The sequence below is a fragment of the Rhinoderma darwinii genome, chromosome 7 (assembly GCF_050947455.1).
Source record: "Rhinoderma darwinii isolate aRhiDar2 chromosome 7, aRhiDar2.hap1, whole genome shotgun sequence".
Classification (NCBI taxonomy): Eukaryota; Metazoa; Chordata; class Amphibia; order Anura; family Rhinodermatidae; genus Rhinoderma; species Rhinoderma darwinii.
The window spans coordinates 117,382,812-117,409,608 of record NC_134693.1 but is presented as its reverse complement, the minus strand read 5'-3'; the positions used below and the strand labels follow the sequence as shown (position 1 = coordinate 117,409,608).

At 42.3% G+C, this 26,797-nt stretch overlaps 1 protein-coding gene across 10 annotated transcripts in view; it reads right to left on the bottom strand.

Moving 5' to 3' along the window:
- Window positions 1-26,797, bottom strand: part of CACNA1D (calcium voltage-gated channel subunit alpha1 D) — a 267,753-nt gene that overhangs the window by 115,823 nt on the left and 125,133 nt on the right. For 6 of the 10 annotated variants that reach the window (XM_075833888.1, XM_075833889.1, XM_075833891.1 and 3 more), the window contains exons 5-9: window positions 25,730-25,881; window positions 22,926-23,078; window positions 21,865-22,061; window positions 16,394-16,497; window positions 6,963-7,132 (exon numbers count right to left, since the gene is read on the bottom strand). In XM_075833888.1, coding sequence (XP_075690003.1) covers window positions 6,963-7,132; window positions 16,394-16,497; window positions 21,865-22,061; window positions 22,926-23,078; window positions 25,730-25,881 — 776 coding nt within the window. Of the gene's footprint in view, window positions 1-6,962; window positions 7,133-16,393; window positions 16,498-16,784; window positions 16,889-21,864; window positions 22,062-22,925; window positions 23,079-25,729; window positions 25,882-26,797 lie in introns of all 10 variants that reach the window. The other 4 variants (XM_075833887.1, XM_075833890.1, XM_075833895.1 and 1 more) reach the window with 1 other exon arrangement.

Below are 26,797 nucleotides of genomic sequence, written 5' to 3'. Positions count from 1 at the left end.
ACTTAGAAGGAACATTGACAGTGACTCTGCCAAATCTTTACTGACAGTGTCAGAGTGTATAGGGAAATGCTCCAATACGCCCAGTTGCCAATTTATTCATACATTTCTAGGAGGAATAACAGAGGAATGGCACAATGCAGAATTCTATGAGAAGGTACTCCAACATTGTTAAATCATTGGGAATACAAATATTTACTAAAACAGACATGTCGGGAGAGCTAACCGGTCGACTTTAATAAATTTGACATTTAACCCTAGTGTGGTAGCATCATATTGTAAATCACCAGTTATCACAATGTATAACATGAGAATAAGAAAATTAGAATAAGTACAAACTAAAAATCCATTAAAATACATAAAGTTATAGTAGATTAGGTTTTCTGATCCAGAGTTTAAGTATAGTGTTTCTAGATATAAAACAATACAAAAATGAAAATGCCAGGGTAGACAGGCAACCAATATGGTACAGTGCAGTATATCAATACATACAATGGTATATAATAGCAAAGCAGACATGCTTAGGTCCTGTTCATATCATGTTCATAGCCTTTCATCTGAGGTATACGTTGGGAGGATGTATACCACCCACAGAAGGCTGAAACATATGCCACTGTACAGGTATACAGTAGAATACATCGCCCAAACCACCTGGCAGAGCGCTAAATGAAGCGCTGTGCCCGGGGAAGTTTCTGACGTCACTGTCCATTCCAGAAGCTACAATGCCGGAGTCCCCGGCCAGAGCATCACAAGAACTCTGGCCGGGGACTCCGGTCCTGGGAGAGCCCTTGACGTCACTGTCCCTATATGTATAGTGATGTCAAGGGCTATTCAATGCTAGAGTCCCCGGCAAGTGCGTCGGAAGTGCTCTGCCCGGGGACTTAGGCTCTGGAGAAGCCCATGACAGCACTGGCCATATATCTCCATTATACGGTATATAACTCTTTGTGAGGTAAAAAGTATGGGGCAAACAGAGGCCAGCGGCCGACCACGGGACCATCAGTGCTGGAGCGGTGTATATGTATTATTGTCTGATGTTATCTTACCTATTAGCAGATCCCACATTTTTTTTTATTTTTTTTAAAGCTGGAAAACCCCATTAATGAGGACCCTTTAGCTCTCCTAACATGTCGGTGCCATTCCACTTCTCAATAGGGTGTGTCCCTACATAGTCTGAAACTGTCAGCACTGATGGGACAGTGTTATTGACAATGGGAATGGTAATATCCAGTTGTCAATTAAAGTGGCTTTCAGGGATATTGATATGAATGGCCTACCCTTAGGATAGGCAATTGATATCAGATTGGAGGGGGTCCGGCGCCCGGCACCCCCACCGATCAGCTGAGTAATGGGGCCGCGCCGCTTCAATCAACGTCACATCCCCTTCATTGTATACATTTCTCAGTTTAATTTCAGTGAATGGGACTAAGCTGCAGTACTAGACACAACCACAACTAAATCGCTGTGCCTGGTAAACTATGAAGGAGTCAGACCGCCACCGTTCTGATATTGATGGACCATTCTAAAGATAGTCCATCAATATCAAAGTCTCGGAAAACCCCATTAATTCGTACATTTCAAGGAGAAACAACTCAGAAGAAAAGTTGTTCCAGCATTGTTTCTCGTGACGGAACGGGTCCTGCTACTCTCTATCTTGGTACAACGGAGTTAGTTCTACAATTGCGCAGCCCTCCTCCTCACAATACACGCCAGTTTACACCAAGCATGTGAAATGTACATTAAGAGCATGTCTTAGAAGATGAGGTTAAGCTCCTGAATGTGCGAGACAAGTTGTTTTTTCCCTGTGGGGCAGAATATAAGGTCAAACAATCCCAGAGGACACAGTGTCAATTAAATGAGATATGTGCAGTGATAAAACCACAGTAGCATAAGCTCATTAAATAACTTCCTACGAGCAGCATATCAACAATCTGTAATACTCCAGTCATTATTTTCAACTAACCCACCATTATTAAACAGATAACAAATGGCCGCAATCATTTTCCATGAGGAAACATGAGATAGGATCTAGATTATGTGCAGCTGTTGATGTGCAGTATTGAGAGCCACGGACCGCAATATATGAGAAAATGATGTTAGAGTCTGGTTACCACTGAACAGAAAGGCAATGTGTCTACCATGTACAAAAAAAAACAAAAAAAAAACATGCCCCCAAAGTGTCTCTTACCTGACTGGTGTTGTTGAAGCCTACAGGTCCTTCTCAATGAATTAGAATATCATCAAAAAGTTAATTTATTTCAGTAATTCAATCAAAAAAGTGAAACTCATATTATATTTATTCTCTCCGAAAATTAGAATATTGGGTAAAAATTGATTACATTAATTACCTAATTTTCAGTAGGCCTACATTTCGGTATTAAAAATAATTTTGGAAATTGGGTTTATATAATATTCTCGTTTTCTGACAATAAATTTTGGGTTCTCATTAACTGTTACCATAATCATCAACATTAACAGAAAAAAAAAATGCTGGAAATAGATCACTCTGTGTGTAATGAATCTGTATCATATAGGAGTTCCACTTTTTGAATGTAATTACTGAAATAAATTAAGTTTTTGATGATATTCTAATTTATTGAGGAGGACCTGTATGCTGGCCATGGCAATATGACATCTAAGTGACATTGTTACCCAGGAGTATGTACAGGATATATATATATATAGATATATATATATATATATCTATATATATACACACACCAGCTTCCAACTACTGTTGACCACAGATATTGGGGGAGACGTATTGAAACTGGTGCTAAGGAACCGTAGAGGATTTGCTCATAGCAACCAATCAGATTGCTTCTTTAATTTGCCAAGGGGCCTTTTAAAAGATAAGAGTTGGAAACTAGTTTCTATGGGCAACTGCTCCCTTTTTCCTTTGCACTAGTTTTGATAAATACCCCCCATCGTGTCTACTGTACAGACAGCGTGGTCACCGATATAGGAAGTTCACTCTCCAGTCCTCTCCCCCCTCTCTTTTAGATGCCAATGTAAACCCCTATTCTAATGATTAGTGATGTTCCCATTGGTAAGACCCCAACCAATCCTATAATGCTGTAACTGTTTGTCATCAAGATACCCCTGACTGGATATTAAAGGGGTCTGTACCTGTACCTGCCAGAGTTAGGAAAAAGAGAATGCCCCCATTATAACTTTACTGTGTGCTTCCCTTCTAATACGCCAGTTTTCTTGCTGTTCTAGCGTTGTTGGTTTCCCAAACTGGGTGGTCCTCCATCTTTCATCATGTGACCGCCACTTTACAATGGGAAACTGCATTTCCCATCGGTCCTGCATTCCTTCCTGTGCTCTGCCCACCTTGTCCACTCCAATCTGTCATCTCTGAATTAAGCGTAAACGGGAGCAGTGCACGCATCACAAAAACAATGGTAAAAATGCAGTGCGCTGTCACCTGGGAATGTTCGGCAGCACCTGTCACACAGCTGAGCGGTGCCAATGCAATGCTGAGGAACGTGCAGCTGCGATGTACTGCGCTCGCATGCCAAGCAAACTGCACATGCCTGGGATCACATCACAATAAGAGAAACTACGCTGCAATACAGAGATAGCGGTGTAGACCTGCGGATGATTGACCGGGAGAACAGAGAACTACTGGAGGACGTCTCCAGTGGAAATCAGGTTCACAAGTGCTTTTTCTAGGGTACTTTGTAGGTTGATTTTGGCAAACAAAGTATATTTAGTAAGCTTATTGATTTTGCAAATGGGATTGAATACGCATTGCTCGTCATGCCGGGAATACCCCTTTAAAACAGAGCACCACAGTCATCTTTTCACATCATGTGCAATTCCCCTTTAATTTTTATTGTGCTCCCCATCATGTCTAGGGCAGCAACTGTAAAAACAGCCCTTGTTGTGGCGGGTACAGTACATCGATCTTCTGACTAATCCGGCAGCTGAATGTTATATTATCAATAATTAAAATAATGTTAATAGCAGTCACTATGATAAAGTAGCAAGGCGCTGACGGTAGCGGAATCCATCGTTTTTTGCATGTATTTATTCTTGGTGCCAGTAAAGTCCCAGCTGGCCGAGTGACCCGATCATTGCCTGAACTACAAATTGTGGTCACTGTCCTGAAGTTACATCCAAGTCCTGATCCCACATTGTTTTAATTAACCGGCGGCGGCTGTTACATGAGGGAAGCTGCCGTCTCTGCTGAGGTGTTTGAGTTCACAGCATGTCTTTGGCATAAATCAGGGTCTGTCTCAGTGAATGTCTGTCTCCTGCTGTGTTTTGCATTAGATCAGCCTCAATGACGGCTTTACAATGAACTGCTCGTGTGGCTATCCCACAGGCGCATTGTGCTTGCTGCAAATTACCGCTCGCTTGTCAAAATTTTTCAAGTGTACCAACTCAACCTTTTCACTGCACTTTTTCAATGCGACATCTGTAACAAACAGCGTCATAAATGTTTACAAACTGAGTAAAATTTAGTACATCAATACTAGCCACAGTCTGGAACCACGTCTTGGCTCCCCTTCCTGGCATAGTACAAGACAAGAACTAAGAAAGCTTTTCAAAACCTCTGAATCACCTTTACTTATAAATACATTTCTTAAAAAAAAACAAAAAAAAACAATTGTTATTTTGTGCATTATCAGTTGCGTTGTAAACCTCAAAATTGTCCCAGGAAAAAAACCAAAACGTATCTGTTAGGCCTCATTCACACGACAGGGTCCGAGTGTCGGCCGGGAAAATCGGCCGTTTTTGGCCGATTTTCCCGGCCGGTTTGCATCCCTTTTGCATCCGTTCCGATTCCGTTCCGGGCCAAGTTGCCGTTTTTACCGGCCGATTTGGACCCGATTTGAATCCGTTTTTTTCCCTGTCCGTTTTAAAATCGGATGAATTTCATTTAAAATTTGTTGCCACACACAGCCCTTTGTAGATAATGCCACAGCCCCCCTGGTAGGTAATGCCACCCAGCCCCCTGTAGGTAATGCCACACAGCCCCCTGTAGGTGATGCCACACAGCCCCCTGTAGGTGATGCCACACAGCCCCCTGTAGGTGATGCCACACAGCCCCCTGTAGGCGATGCCACACAGCCCCCTGCAGGCGATGCCACACAGCCCCCTGCAGGCGATGCCACACAGCCCCCTACAGGCGATGCCACACAGCCCCCTGCAGGCGATGCCACACAGCCCCCTGCAGGCGATGCCACCCTGTCCCCTGTAGGTGATGCCACCCAGCTCCCTGTAGGTGATGCCACCCACCCTGCCCCCTGTAGGTGATGCCACCCACCCTGCCCCATGTAGGTGATGCCACACAGTCCCCTGTAGGTTGCACCCATCCCCCCCCCCCCTTTCCGGGAGAAGTCACTGACTTCAATGTCCATATATGGACAGTGTAGTCACTGACTTCTCCTGAAGAGGAATTCCCTGCCACAGGTCGGGAATTCCGCTTCAGAAGTGAGTGACGTCACTGTGTCCATATATGGACAGTGTAGTCACTCACTTCTCCTGTAGCTGAATCCCCGGCCATAGAGTCGGGGATTTCGCTGCAGAAGTGAGTCACTTCGCTGTGTCCATATATGGACAGTGTAGTCACTCACTTCTCCTGTAGCGGCATCCCCGGCCATAGAGTCAGGGATTCCGCTGCAGAAGTGCGTGACTTCGCTGTGTCCATATATGGACAGTGTAGTCACTCACTTCTACTGTAGCGGCATCCCCGGCCATAGAGTCGGGGATTCCGCTGCAGAAGTGCGTGACTTCGCTGTGTCCATATATGGACAGTGTAGTCACTCACTTCTCCTGTAGCGGTATCCCCGGCCATAGAGTCGGGGATTCCGCTGCAGAAGTGCGTGACTTCGCTGTGTCCATATATGGACAGTGTAGTCACTCACTTCTCCTGTAGCGGCATCCCCGGCCATAGAGTCGGGGATTCCGCTGCAGAAGTGCGTGACTTCGCTGTGTCCATATATGGACAGTGTAGTCACTCACTTCTCCTGTAGCGGCATCCCCGGCCATAGAGTCGGGGATTCCGCTGCAGAAGTGCGTGACTTCGCTGTGTCCATATATGGACAGTGTAGTCACTCACTTCTCCTGTAGCGGCATCCCCGGCCATAGAGTCGGGGATTCCGCTGCAGAAGTGCGTGACTTCGCTGTGTTCATATATGGACAGTGCAGTCACGCACTTCTCCTGTAGCGGAATCCCCAATCCCCAGCCGGGGATTGGGGATTCCGACTCCTACAGCGAGCAATAAAAGATCCTCCTCCTCACATGCACTCTGCGCTGTGAGGAGGAGGAGATAGAGCGCGAGCGACGGTAGACCCGGCCATCACTCGGGACACATTCCGGTGATGGCCGTGTATTACCCGGCCCCATAGACTTCTATGGGAGCCGGGCGGCCGGGCACCCGGCTGAAAATAGAGCATGTCCTATTTTTTGACGGGCGGTTTTCCCGGCCGTCAAAAAATCGGTCGTGTGAATAGCCCCATTAGGGGTCTATTATTCCTAATGCAGCCGGGTGCCGGCCGATTTATGAACGGCCGGCACCCGGCCGGGAATCCCTGTCGTGTGAATTCCGCCTTAGGGTTTCTTGTCTTGTTACTTTACAGGTAGTAAATTAGTCTTGTCTTCTACAGTGCTCAATCACTGAAGGAAGCAGTTGTCTGTCTCCCTTCAGAGCAGGAACTCCCAGCACCAATCAGAGTGATTGACATTTTTTCCTGTATGACTATGTATGCAAGAAGAGCTGTCAATCACTCTGTGGGGGCGGGGGAAGAAGGACTTACAGGCTTTCTCTATAAATCCTGGCACCAATTATGCATTTCCAATCTCAGCGTTTCCCCCTTTACCCTATTCTGCCCTCACTTCGGGTAGCATGGGGGACCTGACAGAGCCACTTAAAAAAAAAATGTGATAAAAAAAAGGATAATTTAAGGTTTTATATTTACAGGTGTTGTAATTTCTATACTTATGTACGTACTATTGCGCTTGCCCTCTTCATCACCCTCCTCATCATTCTCGGGGTCGATATCTTCAGCTTGGGTGATCCAGTCCAGGTAACCTTTTAAATCCTCCTCAAGCTGCTGCTTTTCACGTAACTTTTGAAAGTCACCTCTGGCTTTTGCCTTCTCTCTTTCCTTGGAAAACTCACTGTGAGGAGCCGAGACAGAACAAACTACTAGTCAATACAAGAAATGCGCACACAGGGCCGGTAAATGTACTGCAGGGAAAGCATTGCAGTGCATTTTTGCGTACAGCACAGGTTGACATGCAAAGCACTTTAGTTTGCAGATATTTCACAAGAGTGTTACAAAACTGATAAACAGAATGTTTATGTTGGATACAGCACATATTTGTCACAAAAAAGAGGACATAAAAAACAAAAACATAAGACATTCACTAGTTGCTATGGAAATTCCCCATAAAACGAAACCAATTCAAGTAAGCAATTGCCAAAAAGCAATATGTGTGAACGATAAAAGAAAATTGCATTTTCTTTTGTCTATATTATAATCGACCCATTTCACAAATACTTGAATATTGTTGCCTACTTTGCATTATAATATTTTTTAAGAATCAGCATTACAACGGCTCGGGTTTAATGCTCAGCAAGGGATGCCACCATCTATGTTTTTGGGTAACAATGTAATGAGGTGCTTGCATACAGATAGTGCTGCCTCCCTGTAAGGCGACATTCACACGAGCTGTGCGTTGCACCAGCGTGCTTTGTGAGTGGCGTGTTTTTCACGCGCTCGCATTTCTTTTCAATGTAATTGATGCGTAAAACACAAGACAGCACACGGATGTCGTCCGTGTGCTGTCTCTGGTTTTTACGCACCCATTGACCTCAATGGTCAGCTAGGTGAGTGAAAAAACACCAATATAGGACATGCAGTGAGTTTCACGCAACGGACACTCGCTGCGTGAAAACTCACGCATGTGTGAATAGCCCCATCGAAATCAATGGGGCCGTGGGCTGTGCGTTATTTCAACACATAGCACACGGACGAGATTCACGCTCATGTGAATGAGCCCTTAGGCTAGGTTCATACGAACGTGTCCGTTTTGCGTCCGCAAAAAACACCGTGTTTTTCCTGCGTTACATTTCCGTGTGCCATCAGTGTGTGTTCCGTGTGGCATCAGTTCTTGACGTCAGTGTTGGTGCACATTTTTTTATTTATTAATTTTTTTCTCTGCATTTCTTTAGCAACAGGTGCGTGAATCACGGACAGCACACGGGTGACTTCAATGGGTGAATGTTCCGCAAAAACACACCAGAATAGGACATGCAGTGAGTTTCACGCAACGGACACACGCTGCGTGAAAATCAAGCAAGTCTGAGAAGCCCCACTGAGTTACATAGGTCCGTGTGCAGTCCGTTGTTTTCACTGACAGCACACGGACGTATACGTTTGTGTGAATCTGGCCTAAATGTGTAGAAACAGACAGTGTAGTAGCTAGGGGATCCCTGGTTGTTGCATGCCCTGGGGGCGCAAACTATGCACATTCTGCCATGGCCAGGATATAGGGATAGGGCTGGGAACTGAATCTTTGCCCCCCTGGTAAAGGAAAACATGGCTATAACTGTGGACACACCGCCTCCCTATCTCTCTTGGTAAAAAACTGTATGCACAGACAGATGTCTCTCCATCAAAACAATAGTCAAAGTTAGTACTACCTCAATTTTTTTCATGTAAACTCTGAAGTTACAGATAGCACTGCCTCCTTCTGGCTGGCTGTAAATGATGTAAGCACACATAGTACTGCCTTCATCTCCATGTAAATTATGTAGGCACAGATAGTATTGTTTTTATCTCTCTTTACTTAAATAATGTAGTAACAGATAGTACTGCCTTCATCTCCCTATCGAAAGGATATAGGCACAGATAGTACTGCTTTCAGCTCTCTTTATGTAAATTATGTAGGCAGATAGTACTGCCTTTATCTCTATGTAAACAATGTAGACACAGATAGTACTGCATTCATTTCTCTTTGCAAATTATGTAGGCACAGATAGTACTGCCTCCCTCTATATGTAATTGATGTAGACATTGATAATAATGGCTCCTTGTCTCTCCCTGTGTAGGGAGTCCTTTTGCAACTTCACTAATTCATTCAGAGTGTAATACGCAATGAGAACAGGAACTTCCAGATAGAAAAAACAGTTAGAAAAAATGGCTTTTGGGTTGCAAAATTAAAAAATAAATACTGATAAATATAGAAAGTAGATTTTATTATAAATAGGTACAAGGGATTGTATATCACCATGAAGAAAGCTGATACAGTACATTACATGGTATCACCGAGTGTGAGTGAGTCTATATGAGTTCTTTGCATAGGCTCTCTACTATGGCTAATGAGGTGAGTCCTGAGTAGTGAAGTTCTTCTATGCCCTCATAGGGCCTATGGACAGGGGTTGACTACTTGAGTCAACCCTGATTTACCATATCAGTCAATCTATTACAGCATCAATGCAGCTACCCACAGACATTAAAATCGTGTCAGCACATTACATTGATTAGATTATCTAATGTCTTCGGTTATCAAGATATTTGCCTGGGAGATACTGTCCATGGTAACATATCGAACAGGTTGGATTTTTACAGTCCAGTCTTAATGTTTCTCCCATAATAATAGAGAGATGATAGACGTTCCTCAGCTGATCAAGCGTTTTAATAGGGAATCAACAATTTTATCAAATCAATAATCACTTCATAAACTATGATATGATATAACTAGTAACCATGAGACACTACAAAATAATCACTTCGTGCCTATACCCATTCTATTGAATCCTGCCAATAATTAGATCAATTACCGTTTGCCAGCCGAACAAGTGGTAGGGAGGTGTGGTCAGTGCCAGGAATAGGGGTAAGCAGAACAGGCAGCCACCTATGCCGCTGTTGGTGGAAGGGGTGCAATTCCTGCAGCAGTATATATAAAATACATAGAATAAATAATAGCCTATCCATCAACTACCATGCTGAACTTCAGGAACCGAGCGTGGGGGGTGCATCCTGAAAGCCCTGCCGTGGCCACCAAGAGAGTAGTTCCCACCCCTGGGTATGGTGCAACAAAGAATTTAGTCTACTTACTACACTCACTCTACAACAGATACTTTAAAATTCTGTTAGTCCAGTTTATGGAGAAATAGTGTGAAGCCAGTCTAGTGGATATACTGGGGTAGCTGTTTCTTGAACATTCAATTAAAATTCAGGAAAATATATCTTCCAGGGTATGACATGGCGATAGCTCAATAACACTGGAGTTTGAACTGTCTTACATCTGTACTTGGGTCCTAGGAATTTCTAAAGATCTGTTAGTTCCACATAAAAGTGGATTTCCAGCATTAGTCAGTGGGAATCAGAGAACTCGTATACTCAATTTAACAGAATACAGTTCAGGAAATGTTGCTGGTTCCACCATTAGGACCCTTACCTATCGAGAGACCCCCTTTTGCATAATTCTCCATAGAGGTGGCTATGCTTGAAAGCAGCCCTTCTCCATTAAAGTCTACAGGAGTTCCGGAAAGATCTTAACAAATAGACCCCTGTTCTCCGGATAGGTGAGGGTCCTAGAGGTGGGACCCACCACTATCAGGCATTTATGGCATATCCGGTGTTGGAGTGGGGTTCCTTGGGGCCACCAGAGAAAAGCCCTCGGTGGGCCCAGCCTCCATCTATATAGAACATGTTCATGTCCACTTTTAAATTCATCATAATCTTTGTAGTTATCCTTGCACACATACAGGAAATGTCATCAATAAGATCTAATATTTTATTTCTGAATCAACCCATAATAAATAGACCCTTCCCTAGTGGGAAGGCATTAAATTAAAGTCAATTACAAATGGGGCTCATTCTGCTGGACCTTTTGGGCCCATTATTGTGTCAGAGCCTGGGCCCCTGGATCCTTTGATACTCTGGTTGACCGGTCCTACCCTGAGGGCAAGTGACACATGAACATTTTAACCCCTTCCCGACAAAGTCGGGTAGGGGAAGTATGGAGCGGGCTCACGGAGTGAACCCGCTCCATACGATGCGGGTGTCGGCTGTTTGTTACAAAAGTTGTGTCTCTCGGAATTTGGCGAAACAAAATGAATTTTCTTTTTTACACTTAGGTTTTTACTTGTAAAAGTAGTAAAATATAGAAAAAACTATATATATTTGGTATTGCCGTAATCGTATTGATCCACAGAATAAAATTAACATGTTGTTTTAATTGCACAGTGAATTCCGTAAAAATGGTGCGCAAAAACCAATGGAGGAGTCGCTGTTTTTTTCATTTTCTACCCCACAAATAATTTTTTTACTGTTTCCTAGTACATTATATGGCAAAGTAAATGGTGCTACGAAAAACTACAACTCGTCCCGCAAAAATCAAGCCCTCATAGGACTATATCGACGGAAAAATAAAGGCGTTATGGCTTTTAGAATGTGGGGAGGAAAAAACGAAAATGAAAATCTGAAAAAGGGCTGCGGCGGGAAGGGGTTAAATTGCCAATAGCCCGGGTTGCCTCTTTAAGAAACGGAGAGTATAAATATTGAATTTCTTGTATAAATCGTTGCTATGGCAACTTGAATAAAAAAGACCTTCAAAATGTTAACATACGGAAAAAAAAGAATTGTACTGTTTCAGGCTTAAATTATATATCTTGTCACATTAAATTTACACTGCCGCTTCTCTGCCATAGGCCCTCATTCTTTATGCTGCAGGTTATTTTAAATGTGTTTAAAAATATCACCAACTTAAAAATTACAGTAATCCAGAAATTAAGTGTGGCGGGAAGTGTCAATGGACGGGAAATAATGCAGCGAAATGCCTGGTACCCGGCATTTGTAGGATAATTCCCATTACTAATGGAAGATATTTCAATTCCGTGTTTAATAAACTGGTCGGCTGGATTACGGAGTCTTTGTAAATAAACCACTAACTATTTGCTGTTTGGATTATTGTCCGACACCTCAGGAATTACAAACAGAATTGCTATTAAAGGGAATAGATTCAATCATACTCGCTCTCTTGTCATATATACAAAAACATAGACCGTAACGGCAGATGAATCCAGAGAGAAATGGACTGGGTTTTCTGCTCATCCGGCATTGGACAAAAATACTCCAAATGCTGCAACACCAAGACTCTGGGGTGGAGATTGATGTGAAAGCAAGCGGCCCTTAAAAAGGGCACTGCAAAAAAACCAAAAATGCTAACAGCGACTTCTAGACTCGAAATTTTGGTAGTAGAAATTTAGCATTGGTGAGCAATGAACCACCGAGCAAGGCCTGAAGACACAGCAAAGTAGACCTAGTGACGATTCTTTTCTCACAAAGACACCTCACCAGGTCTTTTCTGGTGTCTCCTAAAATAAATCTCCACTTTTGAAAAACAGTTTTTCACTCCGACCTTCTGTGCGGATTCATTTCTTGATGTATCTATAGCGACCAGAGCTTCATTCTTCTGATGAAGAGCTCCAAATCCCTTGCATAGACATAGATTTAAAGAAAGTCTGTCGCCAGAAATTTGCAGATGAAAGCAGCAGCAGCACAGTAATATAGTGGAGCCTCACCTGAATATAACGCTGATTTCACTTTTCAGATGAGCGGCTCCATTGCAGCGATAATAACTTTATTCTTCATATGCAAATGAGCTTGTTGGAGCAACAAGGGCGTCACCGTTCCTCCAAACTGCTCTACCTTCTATCCCCAGTCTGTATCAGTTTGGTTAAATCACAATTTTAGACCATAATTAAATTTTTCTATTTTTATTCAAATAGAAAAATGTTCAACCCTAGGGTCTGTGTGTGGCATAGGAAAGGATAAATCCTTTGGGTGCTACAAGATGCGACTCAGAAGAGCGGTGAATTTTGTAGCCCGTATCCCCCCAAACCTTACATCACACAATTTGTATTCTTCGATATTTCATAACACTTTCTTATCTGGTGGGGGAGGGGGGGATCCAGGTTCTAGATGAATTTTTCCGGTGTACCTTTCCTGATGTGTAACGATAGTGCAGTACTAGTAATACCATCTGAAATGGAAGACACATAACGTCCATGTCCCAGGCCTTGACATTAACGCTGTGATCACAAGGCCAAGCTTTTCAGATACATACTCTAGGTTTCATATAATCTCCTTTCTTGCGTTACCAGCACAACAGCAGATAAAGGCGGCTAATTACTTCCCTGAACAGCCCGTCCCTGCCCTTGTGGACTAAAATTAGCCAAATCATACCACATGGTGGTCCCAAAGGGACTCCTTATCTATCAATTAAGAGGACTAGCAAATTCAAGATTATGCTGGAGCCAAATCCTACTGCGGCCTGATAACTGTCCAACGTGTCTACCACGACATAAATACTGTAATAAAGTAAAAAGATCATCAGTTGTTTTCTGTGCATTTTGATTAAAAGGGTTATGAAGGGACCAAAAATGATTAGCAGTGTAGTCCCTGCAGTATGTGAGTACACTCGCTAATATACATTCCGGTCCCCCGTCGCACTGATTCTGAGATTTTCATAGATTTTACAGCGCTGCCGGGGGACCAGAAGTCTAGTTGCACAGTCTTCTTTGAAGACGATACGACTCTTCATCACGTGACCGGCCCCGCTGTACTCCATGTACTCGCTGTACTACTGATACTGCTTGTACATGGAGTACAGCGGGGTCGGTCACATGACAAAGAGTTGTATCGTCATCAAAAGAGGCTGTGCAACTTGACTTGTATGTATATTAGGGAGTATATTAGGGAGTACACTCCCTAACTGCAGTGAGTGCACTCCTCAGAATTTTGGGTCCCCACATAACCCATTTAATTATACTAAATGCAAGTAAACACAAGACCAAAAACAAATAATTATTTTACTTAAGACCCTTTTACATGGGACCAATAATCGGATGTGTAAAAAGGGCACAGATCAGCCGCTGAACGAGCAAACGCTAGTTCGTAGGCAGATCGCATCTTTTATGCGGCCAAAAAAACAGTCCCTAGTCGGAAGCACATCTCCCTGTGTTAACAGGGGGAAGTGCTGCCCAGAAGATGCAAATGTATTGGGATGAATGATCGTAGTAATGATCGCTCGTCTCCATACTAATGATCATTGCTCCGTTTCAATGGAGCAAACTAGCACCAATCGACCAGGTGTATTGTTTATCGGGGCTCGTTTAAAAGGTGGTGAACACAATTAAATATTTGCCCGTATGAAAGCACCTTTAGTAATTGAGAAGTCGGAAAATACAACCAAAATTCTCTTCTAAAATGTCATAGATATAGGTGGTAACATGATCAAGGACAGTCCGTTTACGGGTTTAATGGGTGCAAAAGTGGGGTCCAACCCCAAAAATAATAGGAAAAAACTCTGCACTCCAGGTAATGTTTCAAGAAAATTTATCAGCAATCCAAAATGTAACGTTTTAGTCCACAATGGATCATTTTCAAACATGATTGCCAGAAGTGGAAAGCCAAATTCAATTATAAAGTATGTGCTAGGAGAAAGAGACAATTGTCTCATGAGAGGGAGCTCATCCTTTCATTTGTAATAATAGTATACGTAGCAGTAATGCAGAATTATCTAAACATAGCATTTGGTGGTCTTGGCGCTCGCAGACTGCAATGTTTTTTTAATGTATTGTTTGAAGTCACAGCGTACGTGCACCTACATATTTATGTCATTTTGTTAGGATGTGCTGACCAACTTTTTGTGTTCAGTGGGACAACCTGTGTTCAGCTTATCATCGGTGGAACCTCTTAACAAAAAGATTGTTAATAGTAGACAACCCCTTTTTGCTCTCTGTAGAACCCTTTAGTTCTGGCAATCAGTGGGCCATTTATAAGCCAGATACCCTTTTAATACGGTCACCAGTAAGCTGACCAAAGAAGTTAACCTAGTAGGTGCCCAGTGAGCCCATATTATGCTGCATTTGCCTACTCACTATATTAGTTGGGGCAGTATGAGAGAGTCCGTAGGTGCAATGTAAATGATCAGAGAGAAAGCTTGCAGAGAAGCTAACTGCGCGTGTAACCAATCATGGTATATAAACAGGATAAAAGTAAGGTGCATCTCAAAATACTGCCCGTAAAAAGAGCATACATACTACAAAAAGTGCTCATACAGGTATGAGCGCTGGAACAGAAAGGGGCGAGGAAGAGAAAATTGGTTCACACTGAAGACTGAATTGAGCTCCACCATGAAGGGGTTAAACACATAATAATTTGTGTGTGCATGTTCCCTGCCCTGTCACCTATGCATAGTGAATTAAAAGTGAATTATCAAAACCATATCAAATATTATAATTGGATGCAATCGAAGAATATTGGTTTAAGCCAATAAAGTGCAGAGGACATCTACAGCCTAAATCTAGAACATCGGTTTCTTTACCCTCCAGATACAAACACACATACCATATACAACACAGTGACATTTACTAACATTTTCAACACAATGTGAGATGACTAACGTGTTTTGTGTACTCACCAAGGACAGATACTTAAGTGACAATTGAACACAAAGTAGCAGAACAGTAAGCAGTTATATAACATGCACAGTGTGCCGGACAGCACACAGGATAGAGTAGGTGGCCAGCTGGACATGGTGAAATTCCCCAGAAATCAGACATTGAAAACAGAGATTAGAAAGCGTTATATTAATAGACACACAGAGAAACCACTCCAGGAAAAACATGCTGTCAGTTATAACCCATGGCAGAACATCTTTGTTTGGGACCATGGACTGTATACAGGTCCCTATTATCATTAAATATGTCAGCGGATGCTGTATCCCTAATAAAGCTGGTGATATATAAATTTATGAAACATCTGGAAATTTATCCACCGGTAGCACATCTCTTAATTTTGGAATGCAAACCATGACATGCTTTGGAGAACCCCTACTTGACAAGGCTGGGAAGCGATCAGCTGTAATCCCTGGGAATCCTGGCTTTGAGTGTTCAATTTCCCTGCAGAGCTACCACAGGGTAAATTGAGTATTACACAGTGCCTACTCAAATTAATGATTGGTCCTTGTTATGCAGGACAGAATAGGTCCTCCAGAGCGAAAGAGATTCTTTGTTACTGTTTTTCACTCATGCCAAGAGATGAGGATCCCCAACAGAGGACCCCCCTCTATTAACTGAGAATTCCTAATAGGGTATTTCAAAGTGGGTTTTCCCAAATCACACAACCGCTTTAACCATATAAGTAATGGTGTTGCTTCGGGGCATGAATCAAGATCCTCAATTACTGATTTGACTTCATAAAAGGGCACCGGTCACAGATTTCGGTTTCCAAACAAAGAGTATAAAGTGTAAAATGACACTGGCAGCCATGCAAGTAACACTGGTGAAATATTTCCTCTGTGCAGACAGCCGGCCACCTAGCACACAGCAGTAGAATAGGCAGAGATCCTCCAACTGCTTACCCACTAAGTACACCAAGAACCAGGTTTAGAACGAAAAATGAGCCAAGGATAATAAGACTAACAAAATAGACCCATGGCCACTCACATCCTATGGCATCATTCACCTGTAAGAATGCAAGGAAGGTGGTTAAAGTCTGAATGTGTACTGTCCAGCAGAGACCAACCTGCAGCCACCACGCAACATTGGGACTCTCCATCTTCCTATCTTCCAGTCTAAAGTAGGACAGAGGGAGAGTCAATTGCACTTACCTTGTGATCTCAAGCATTTTCTATATTCATAAATCCTTATAAGTTTTTCTGACAAGTTCTCTCCCTACTAGTTTGGTACCTATGTGCTGGTGGTAGCTGGACGCTGGGCTCTGCTTTCATGAAAGAAAAGACGTGTGCTTACCCGCTTAATACACCAAGAACAAGATTTAGAACGAAAAATGACCCAAAGATGACGAGACTGACAAAATACACCCAAGGTAATTCAAATCCCATAGCATCATTCATCTGGAAAAAACAAAATGGACTTGTAGAAAGAATTTGTTAGAAGAAGCACGGCATGAAAAAAAAAAAAAAAAAAAGATAGAAAAGAGCACAATCCCCATTTTGGATATTTACCATGTTATAGGGGGTAAATGTCATATGATAACATACTTGACACGAAAGGTTGAATAATAAAATAAGTACATGATATATAAAAACCCTTTTCAAGTGGGATTCCCTCTTAACACTAAAAATTCATACCTGCCCCTGTTTGAAAAAAAAAAAAACAAAAAGAAAAAAAAGAGAAAATCAATGGCTTTTATTCATTTTACTTCCGTATCGAATGACTCTCAGCTACTGAGATATCCAAGAAGGGATGAAAGGCTTCCGGTTTTTAGAAGACTACTTTGACAAACTTTGATTAAGAAAAAAATGGGTTTTTCCAAGACACATGTTTATGGCATATTGATAAATGTACTATCGGTGGGGTACACCGTATAAAGAACGAGGGTGCACATCCTCTATTCTCAGGGAAGCGATAGCTACACATGTACAGTCTCTCTCCATTAAAGTCTATGGGAGACACAAAAATAGCCAAGTGCGCTCAGTTTACTGTTTTCCCATAGACCTTAAAAGGTTTGGCAACTTTCTTATAAATATATGTAAGTAAACATATGATGTAAAGTTGTAATGATTACGACTATACCTGTGTTTTGAATTCTGCCAAATTTCTGATACCTCATGTTGCTGTACCCCCCATAAATAGTGCTCTCTCCCTATTGGTCATGCGTCAATTATCATCCATGCGACGTCTCGGCCTGGGGGGGCGGGGGGGGGGGTCATCTGATCCACACGTCCATGGCTCTATGTGCGCTCCTTTTCTTTGATTTCTACTTTGCATGTCCCGGAATTACCGGTTCGACTCATCCGTAGTAAATGTGTCTCAGCGCCACCATCATTTAGATTGTATTGCGCATGCACCGTATTCCCTGCCCGGCACATGCGCTGTAGAAGGAGTGGGTTAGTACTAAGTTAACTATAGTAAACTTAACCTAAAGCCACTAATTCTACTGCAAATGTGCTAGGCAGGGAATTCGGTGCATGTGCAATAGAAGATAAATGATGGCGACACAGAGACGCATCTATAGCGCATGTGCTGAAGAGCAGATTTAGAACATGCACAGTAGAAACTAAATGACAGGAGCGCACAGAGAGCCATGGACAAGTGGGTCAGATGACCCCCCCCCCCAGGTGTGACGTTGGATGACCAGTAGCTAAAGAACCGTTAATGCGTGGTAGGGTACAGTACAGTAACAGGAGATATCAGAGATTCAGAAGAACTAAAAAGACAGGTATATTTGTAATCATTACAACTTTACATCAAATGTTTCATTAAATATATTTATAAAAAAAAGTGGCCAAACCCTGGAGAGTGACGGCCATGCATGGTCACTTCTAGAAAGGTTGATCGGATCAGGATCGATAGGGTCCCATCAGTCGTATCCCAACCAATTGATGTGCCATAAATGTATATGGGGAACCATATGATTTATTTTTTTTATAATAGTGTGTAATTCCTCTTCCAGATAATATATAAACCAATATTGCATCGGTAACCGTACTGTAACTAATACAGGTAACACTTATACAATAAATGTGGTCCACCAGAAACATGCCTCATTATTATGCCTTGCCCTGCGGACTATAAGAACTACCTACTGATATTCTTATTTATTACCAGATTGAAAAAAAAAATTGTCTGAACGAGTTGGGGAATGGTTAACTAGACTGAGATTAATCTATGACTACTGAACGTTCACAATATACTAGCACCATGAACTTCCCTGCGGCGGCATCTCAACAGCCTAGGAACAAAATCCAGGGGAGTACAATGTTATTTCTAATGCGTTCCTTGTATGTGCAGAAGATGTCTGGGCGAGATATGCTTTAAATAACCAATGTAGACATCCGAGAAGAAATTCCCAACATCTCTCGCCATCCCTGATAATCAATAGGACTATGACAGTATATCAGAGTGGACTACTAGCATGAAGGGACTGTCAATAACGGGACTTATGGATGTAATTTAACCATAAAGGTGCCACCACTAAGCTAATAATACGGAGAATAATAAACTGAAAATACATAATACAATAAAACTGTAAAGGATCTGCCAGACACAGCTTCTGTGTCGACGCCCGTGGTTAATCAGCCTGCATCTGTGCCTAGGTCTGATAGAGTGACTCGATCTCCCACCACTCAGGCTGGGAGGCTGAGGAGTGGGAGAACCTATCACAGCCTGGCCAGACGGTTCTAGCTCCCGCCCTCGGTCTATTTATACCTTCAGTTGTTGCTTGTCCTTTGCCTGTGATTTTCCTGTTTTTCCTGGCTCTGCTGCTCCTGCTATTATTATTGACCTTGCTTCATTTTGACCCTGGCTTTACTGACTACGCTCCTGCTCTGCATTTGGTACCTCATACACTCCTGGTTTGACTCGGCTCGTTCACTACTCCTGTTGCTCGCGGTGTTGCCGTGGGCAACTGCCCCATTTCCCTTAGCTTCTGTGTACCCTTGTCTGTTTGTCTGTTGTGCAAATATTGAGCGTAGGGACCGTCGCCCCGTTGTACGCCGTCGCCTAGGACGGGCCGTGCAAGTAGGCAGGGACTGAGTGGCGGGTAGATTAGGGCTCATCTGTCTGTCTCCCTACCCCGTCATTACAAAAACCTTCCTAAAAAAGTGCTATGAAGCATGTCCAATGTATTACGTAGGGTTCACATAAAAAACATCCCAGCATTGTGTCGTTAAAAAGGGAGACCCTCACCATCAACTTCTCACTATTGTGTACTGTACCAATACTGTATACTGATATGTCATATTCACGGTCATGTACTTATTTTATTAAAAATGGATTAAAGGGGACACAGTAGGAAGAAGATACAGAATACAATGTAAATAAGGGTCTGTGGCCATCTCATATGCTCCAAAATAGGAGGATATTATAAGGGGTTACTGCTCAAGACATTGAAATAAGAAGTTGAATGTCTATTTTGAAGATTAATTAGCCGAAATGTGATAAGTTCATAATGTTCATCTCACCTTGGGGTTAATTGTGATGGGATCTTAATTAGAATCATTTAATTTTATGTTGAATTACAATAAGGATGTGATTAATGGCCTATATTTTATTCTAAACTTAAAATGTCACACGGCCGTCACAGCAAAATTGTTTGAAAGAAAAGTTTTCTACATTTCCACTTATTGTGTTTACCGTACAGCTTGTAAAAATAGATATGTGTAGGGATAACGCAAATGTTACGCCAATAATATGAACAATCTTACAAAAAGCAACATAAAGAATGGCATTTAAGGGGTTATCTCTGGACAGACATTGATGGCATATTGGTAGAATGAAGTGACAGAAGCGCTTGGAAAGTCCGGTGCCACTTCGTCTCATGATGGCTCACCTTACCTTGCTCTGAGGGTTACATGGTCAGCCATTGATTAGAATGGGCAGAACAGGGTACAGAGTAGTGGCACCGCACTTCCCTAGCACCACTGTGCCGCTTCTAGCGATTATCATGGGTCATAATGGTAGGCCCCCACCAATTGGACATATAAGGACATATCTTAGAAATACGTCCTCCATGTCTGTCCTGAGACTACCCCTTTATTATCCTTAGGCCTTATTCACACGGGCGTTGCACATCTTGGACGTGAAAAAGTTTTTCACGTCTGAGGTGCATATGTGCTCTGCGCTGCGGGACGTGATATCACGCATCCTCCATACACTAGAGTCTATGGAGGGATGCGTGAAAAAATAGGACATGTCCTATTTTCTCACGGACCCTTCACACGGTCCATTTAAAAAGGCCTTAAAGGGGTTGTCCAGGATTAGAAAAAGGATAGCTGCTTTCTTCCAAAACAGCGCCATACCTGTCCACAGGTTTCTGTGTGGTATTGCAACTCAGCCCCATTCACTATAAGGGAGCTGAGCTGCAATACCAGACACAACCCGTGGACAGGTGTGGCACTTTTAATGGTAGAAAACAGATATCCTTTTTCAAATCCTGGACAACCCCTTTAATGAAAATGTTTAATAAAGAGGATGAGCTACCGCATAGATTAGAGCCATATAAATTGTATGATCACGTGCACAATTTGCATCTAGATATCATCTACATAATATAAGTAACTTAGCAAATGCTATCTATGCTTATCATTTGCTAATTGCATCCGGTATAGAAGCCCATTCTCTCCAGAGCTGTATTCACAATTCTGCAGGCTACTGAGCTCACACCTTGAAGTATTCCCTGCTTGTTTATGTGAGCATGTAATACTGTTTTGTATTCTGGGAGATATAATGTTTTTACCTAGCAATGTACAAAAATAAAAAAAACCTCTGCCATTCTTACCATTAATACATTTTAAACCCTCTGCGATTCTTACCATTTTTGGCAAATAAGCACCCCCAGAAGTGCTGATGTGCAGAGAGAAGGGGATCTGAGATTAGAAAAAAGGTTAAATGTTTTCTACCAGAAACAGCGCCACTCTAGTCTATATGTTGTGTCTGGTATTGCAGTTTACCCCATTCAGGTGACTAGGACTATGCTGCAAATACATAATTCAGTAAAGCTGGAGGAGTGGAGTGACCATAGCACCAGCCACATTGAAGTCAGCCCTCCTGGCGCTTCTAGGGAAGGTTGAAGAAGATTAGTTATGTAGGGGGATCTTTAGGTCTGTCCAATGATATGATCTCATGTGCGTCCACACAAATCTCGAAGGAATATGCGGAATTGAGCCAACATTCTCCAATTTTCGTCATGCCTCCATTAGAGTAATATTTCCTGGAGACATGATAAACGTTATTGGCATGAAAACAGAATTATCCCTCAAAATGGCCACTTCCACCTTGTTTACTTTGTGTACTGCATATTTATCCTAATTACGTCTCTTACTTTTAGGCATGTGGGTGCTTTTGATGTCAAAATTGTATAACTTACCCAATATAAAACATCAGTCCATCCCTCCATTGTAATACACTGGAACACAGTTAACATTGCAAATGCAAAGTTATCGAAATTGGTTATTCCCCCATTAGGCCCAGGCCATCCACTCTTACATTCGGAACCATTTATAGGACAAATGCGCCCGTTCCCTGAGAACGCACAGGGCGCAGGTTCATCTTCAGCTAGCAATTCTGTGGAATGAAAGACATACAATGATAAAGGACGAGCTAGTAATTAAAGGAGATGTCCAGTCATAAGAAATGAATGGCCTATATATGGCCTCAATATCTGATCTGTGGGGGTACGACTCCCAGCACCCCCACCGATCAGCTGTTTTGAAGGCGTACGAGCGCTGCTTCCCCTGTATTACTGTCACTGCTCGTACTGTGAATCACCGGCACACTTGTAGCAGTGGTCCAGAGCATTACAGTCTGTAATACTGGGAACCGCCGCTACAAGTGTTTCAGCGATTCACATTATGAGCAGGTAAGGCATGAAGGGGAAGCAGCACTCGTACAAATGCTGCGACCCCTTCAAAACAGCGGATAGGTAATAATTGTTTGATAATGCGAGAATAGGGGTCCCATACCCCCAGATCCTCCTCACTGAACCCCCTGCAGTGAGGAGGAGCTTGAATAAGGCGATGGTCAAACATGCGCCCACTACTCTATTTAATGTCTACGGGACTAACGGCAACAGTCGGCCACTGTACTCGGTGCTTGACCGCCACTCTATTCAATGTTCTCCTCACTGCGGTCAAGCAGTGAGGAGGAACAGGGGGATGGTTCCCCTGATTTCGCAATCTGTGGGAATCCCAGCTCTATAACAGTATGCCAGCTGATGTTTTATAAAACGTAGGCAGAGCTTAAAAAGAGGACCAAGGTAGCATGCCATGACAACCCATAAACACCCTGCGATCACGTTGCGGGATGTGGGCAATGGGATGACAGATCTGATCCCGGCTGTTAGCACAGGGTGTCAGCTGTAATGTGCAGCTGACACTTGCTGCGTATGGAGATTTCTATTAATGAGTTTGATATATTTCTTTAACTTACCAGTGCCCATGAGAAAACAGGATTTGTGCATTTTTCCAACAAAGAGCTCTAGTCCAATAATAGCATAAATAATAATAACGAACAAGACCAAAAGAGCGATGTGCAGTAGGGGAACCATGGCTTTAATAATGGAGTTCAGGACAACTTGTAAACCTGGAAGGAGAAGAGACATGTAGTAGTATTCAGTACGGTGACTTTTGTATCATGTGCTGATTCTTCAAGTAGAGACTCAGTTGGATCCTTTTGGGCCCCAGTGCAAGGATTTACTTACCGAGATATATATGATCTACATACAGAATGTGATATACACTGTAATGTATGGGATGTGAATACATTGTAACAGTGGTGACCAAACCTCAGCCCACTAAACTCACAAGCCTATATATATATATATATATATGCCATGTTTAACATGACAGGCTTGCTTTAGTGTATGTGGGGGGGGGAGGGGCAATGTATGGACCGAGCCGCTACTGCATTATTAACATGCTGGCAACAGAATTTTAATAGAAAATTAGAAAGTTAATTTATTTGTCCTGACAGACTATAAAATTATTTATCCATAGATATGTCAATATACATCTTATTTTTTATTTTTTCTAAAGGGACGTCAAAGAAGGTAAAACCTATGGTCAAAACTAATACATTGTGTCACAGCAAGTGCAGGGCCTGAGGATCCGGTTCATGATGCAAGTATTCATTTTTTGGTGTTCTTTGCAACCCTGTGTCATGCCCCGTCCCCTCAGGTCCTGCACTAGCCACAACACACTGTATAGATTTTATCCAGAGTGATCCTTTAACCCCTTCCTGCCGCAGCCCTTTTTCAGATTTTGATTTTAGTTTTATCCTCCCCACCTTCCAAAAGCCATAACGTCTTTATATTTCCATACTAGGAAACGGGGAAAAAATTATTTGTGGGGTAGAAAATGAAAAAGACTGCGATTCCTCCATGGTTTTTTGCGCGCCGTTTTTACGGAATTTCCTGTGCAATTAAAACAACATGTTAACTTTATTCTGTGGGTCAATACGATTATGCCGATACCAAATATATATAGTTTTTTCTATATTTTACTACTTTTACAAGTAAAAACCTAAGTGTAAAAAAGAAAATTTATTTTGTATCGCCAAATTCCGAGAGACATCACTTTCTTATTTTTCCGTCGATTAAGTGGTATGAGGGCTTATTTTTTGCGGGATAAGCTGTAGTTTTTAATAATACCATTTTGGTGTACATGCGACGGTTTGATCACTTTTTATTTCATTTTTTTGTCGGAGATTAGGTGACCAAAAAATAGAGATTCTGGCGTTTACAATTTTTTTTTTACGCCGTTAACCGTGCGGGTTAAATAATGATATATTGAAATAGCTCAGACTTTTACGGACGCGGCGATACCAATTATGTTTATTTATTTATTTTTGTACTATGCTCTAGGGGGGAAATGGGAAAAGGGAGGATTTTTGAACTTTAAATTTTAAATTATTTTTTTTACACAAAAAAACAACAACTTTATTTAAAGAGACTCTGTCACCACATTATAAGTGCCCTGTCTCCTACATAAGGAGATGGGCGCTGTAATGTGGGTGACAGTAATGCTTTTTATGTAAAAAAAACGATCTTTTTTCACAAAGTTAGGAGCGATTTTAGTTAATGCTAATGAGCTTTCTTAATGCCCAAGTGGGCGTACTTTTACTTTCGACCAAGTGGGCGTTGTACAGAGGAGTGCATGACGCTGACCAATCAGCATCATGCACTCATCTCCATTCATTTACACTGCACTAGCGATATAGATATATCACTATGTGCAGGCTCATACACAAACCCTAACATTACTACAGTGTCCTGATAATGAATACACATGAAATCCAGCCTGGACGTCATGTGTACTCAGAATCCTGACACTTCTGAATCTTTTTTTGTGAGATTCCGGCAAGTGAAACCAAATCTCGTTTAGCTCCGAGATCTCGCGAGATTTCGTATCCGTTGCTGGAATCTCACAAAAAAGAGTCAGAAGTGTCAGGATTCTGAGTACACATGACGTCCAGGCTGGATTTCATGTGTATTCATTATCAGGACACTGTAGTAATGTTAGGGCTTGTGTATGAGGCTGCACATAGTGATATAACTATATCGCTAGTGCAGTGTAAATGAATGGAGAGGAGTGCATGATGCTGATTGGTCAGCGTCATGCACTCCTCTGTACAACACCCACTTGGTCGAAAGTAAAAGTACGCCCACTTGGGCATTAAGAAAGCTCATTAGCATAAACTTAAATCGCTCCTAACTTTGTGAAAAAAGATCGTTTTTTTAAATAAAAAGCATTACTGTCACCTACATTACAGCGCCCATCTCCTTATATAGGAGACAGGGCACTTATAATGTGGTGACAGAGCCTCTTTAACTCATTTTTACTTTTTTTATTAGTCCCCCTAGGGGACTTCAACCAGCGATCGAAAGATCGCTTGCACTATATACTGCAATACTAATGTATCGTCCGGCAGGGCTTAATAGGTGCACAAAGATGCTGCTCATTACTCTGAAGTGTCGGCTGTAACAAACAGCCGACACCCACATCGTATGGAGCGGGTTCACTCCGTGAGCCCATTCCATACTTCCCCTACCCGACTTTGGCGTATGGATACGTCAAATGACGGGAAGGGGTTTAAAGTACTTGAATATGAAAGCAGACAAGAACTATGTAAAGTGATAATTACACATTGCTGGGTAGTGTAAATCCCCTAATGTGGTACTTTTCAGGTTCCAGAACATTCCTAAAAAATAAAAGTTACCAAATAAATGTACTTACTGGGCACACCAGACACTAATCGAAGGGGACGTAACACACGAAAGGCTCTTAGAGCTTTCACATCAAAACCGCCAGATTTCCCAGTTGACTGAGTTGCTCCTTCGACTTCTTTGGGACCAAAATTAAGTTGTTCCAAAGCTACACTAAACAATCTAAAAAACCAACAAACAGCACATAGTCAAAATAATACAGTGTGAAAGTAACGGTCTAGAATAAATACATACAATTTTACATACAGGGTGATTAAAAAGGTGGTGCAAAATTATAGCCTCGCTATTCATAACCGAGAGAACATAACACAAATTTATTAACCTGAAAAAACACACTATCTATCCAAGTTTACTACACACTACAAATGTTCAAAGTGATTTCCATTGGTGAAACGGCCGATGTCTAGGCGGTAGTCCGGTTCTGTCCAGACGCGTGCCAGTATATCCTCTTATATGGACTCCACTGTTTCAGTGATGCGTTGTCTCAGGCCGTTCAGATCTGAGGTGAATGGTCACATCAACACCAGCTTGTCAGCGAATTCGTCCTCTTCCAATCAATGCAAAAGTAACGGCATTCCGGTTTGTCGTCTGGTTTAATCTCCTGAAGAAGATGTAATCTTTATGGCTTACAACGCAGACGTTTTTGTAAGATACGCCATACCGTGGTTCGTGGCTCCTGTAGTTCCATACTAGTCAGCCTGGTCGACTTTCTAGGACTCCGCTCGTACACGGCTCGAATCCTGTTCACTGTTTCTTCCGAAGTTTTTTTTCTTTTCCCATGACAAACACCCAGTGGTTTAGAATTGCTTCACCCAACGCAAAATGCAGAATCTATGCGGAGCACGTTTACCAAATTTATTCTGAAAGTTTTGCTCTACTGTCACAACAGACCCCGTTCTTGCAAATTCCAAAACGCAAAAATCTTTTTCTTGCTTCGATGTCGCCATCTTAAGTCACGCTATGTAAGCAAATTTCTAATTTGGCTTTTGAAAATAAAAGCTGCGCTGTCATTGTTTACTATGGCCAACTATGCCAGTTTTGCTTTGATTTTCAGTCACTGGCCATGTTACTTTAACTA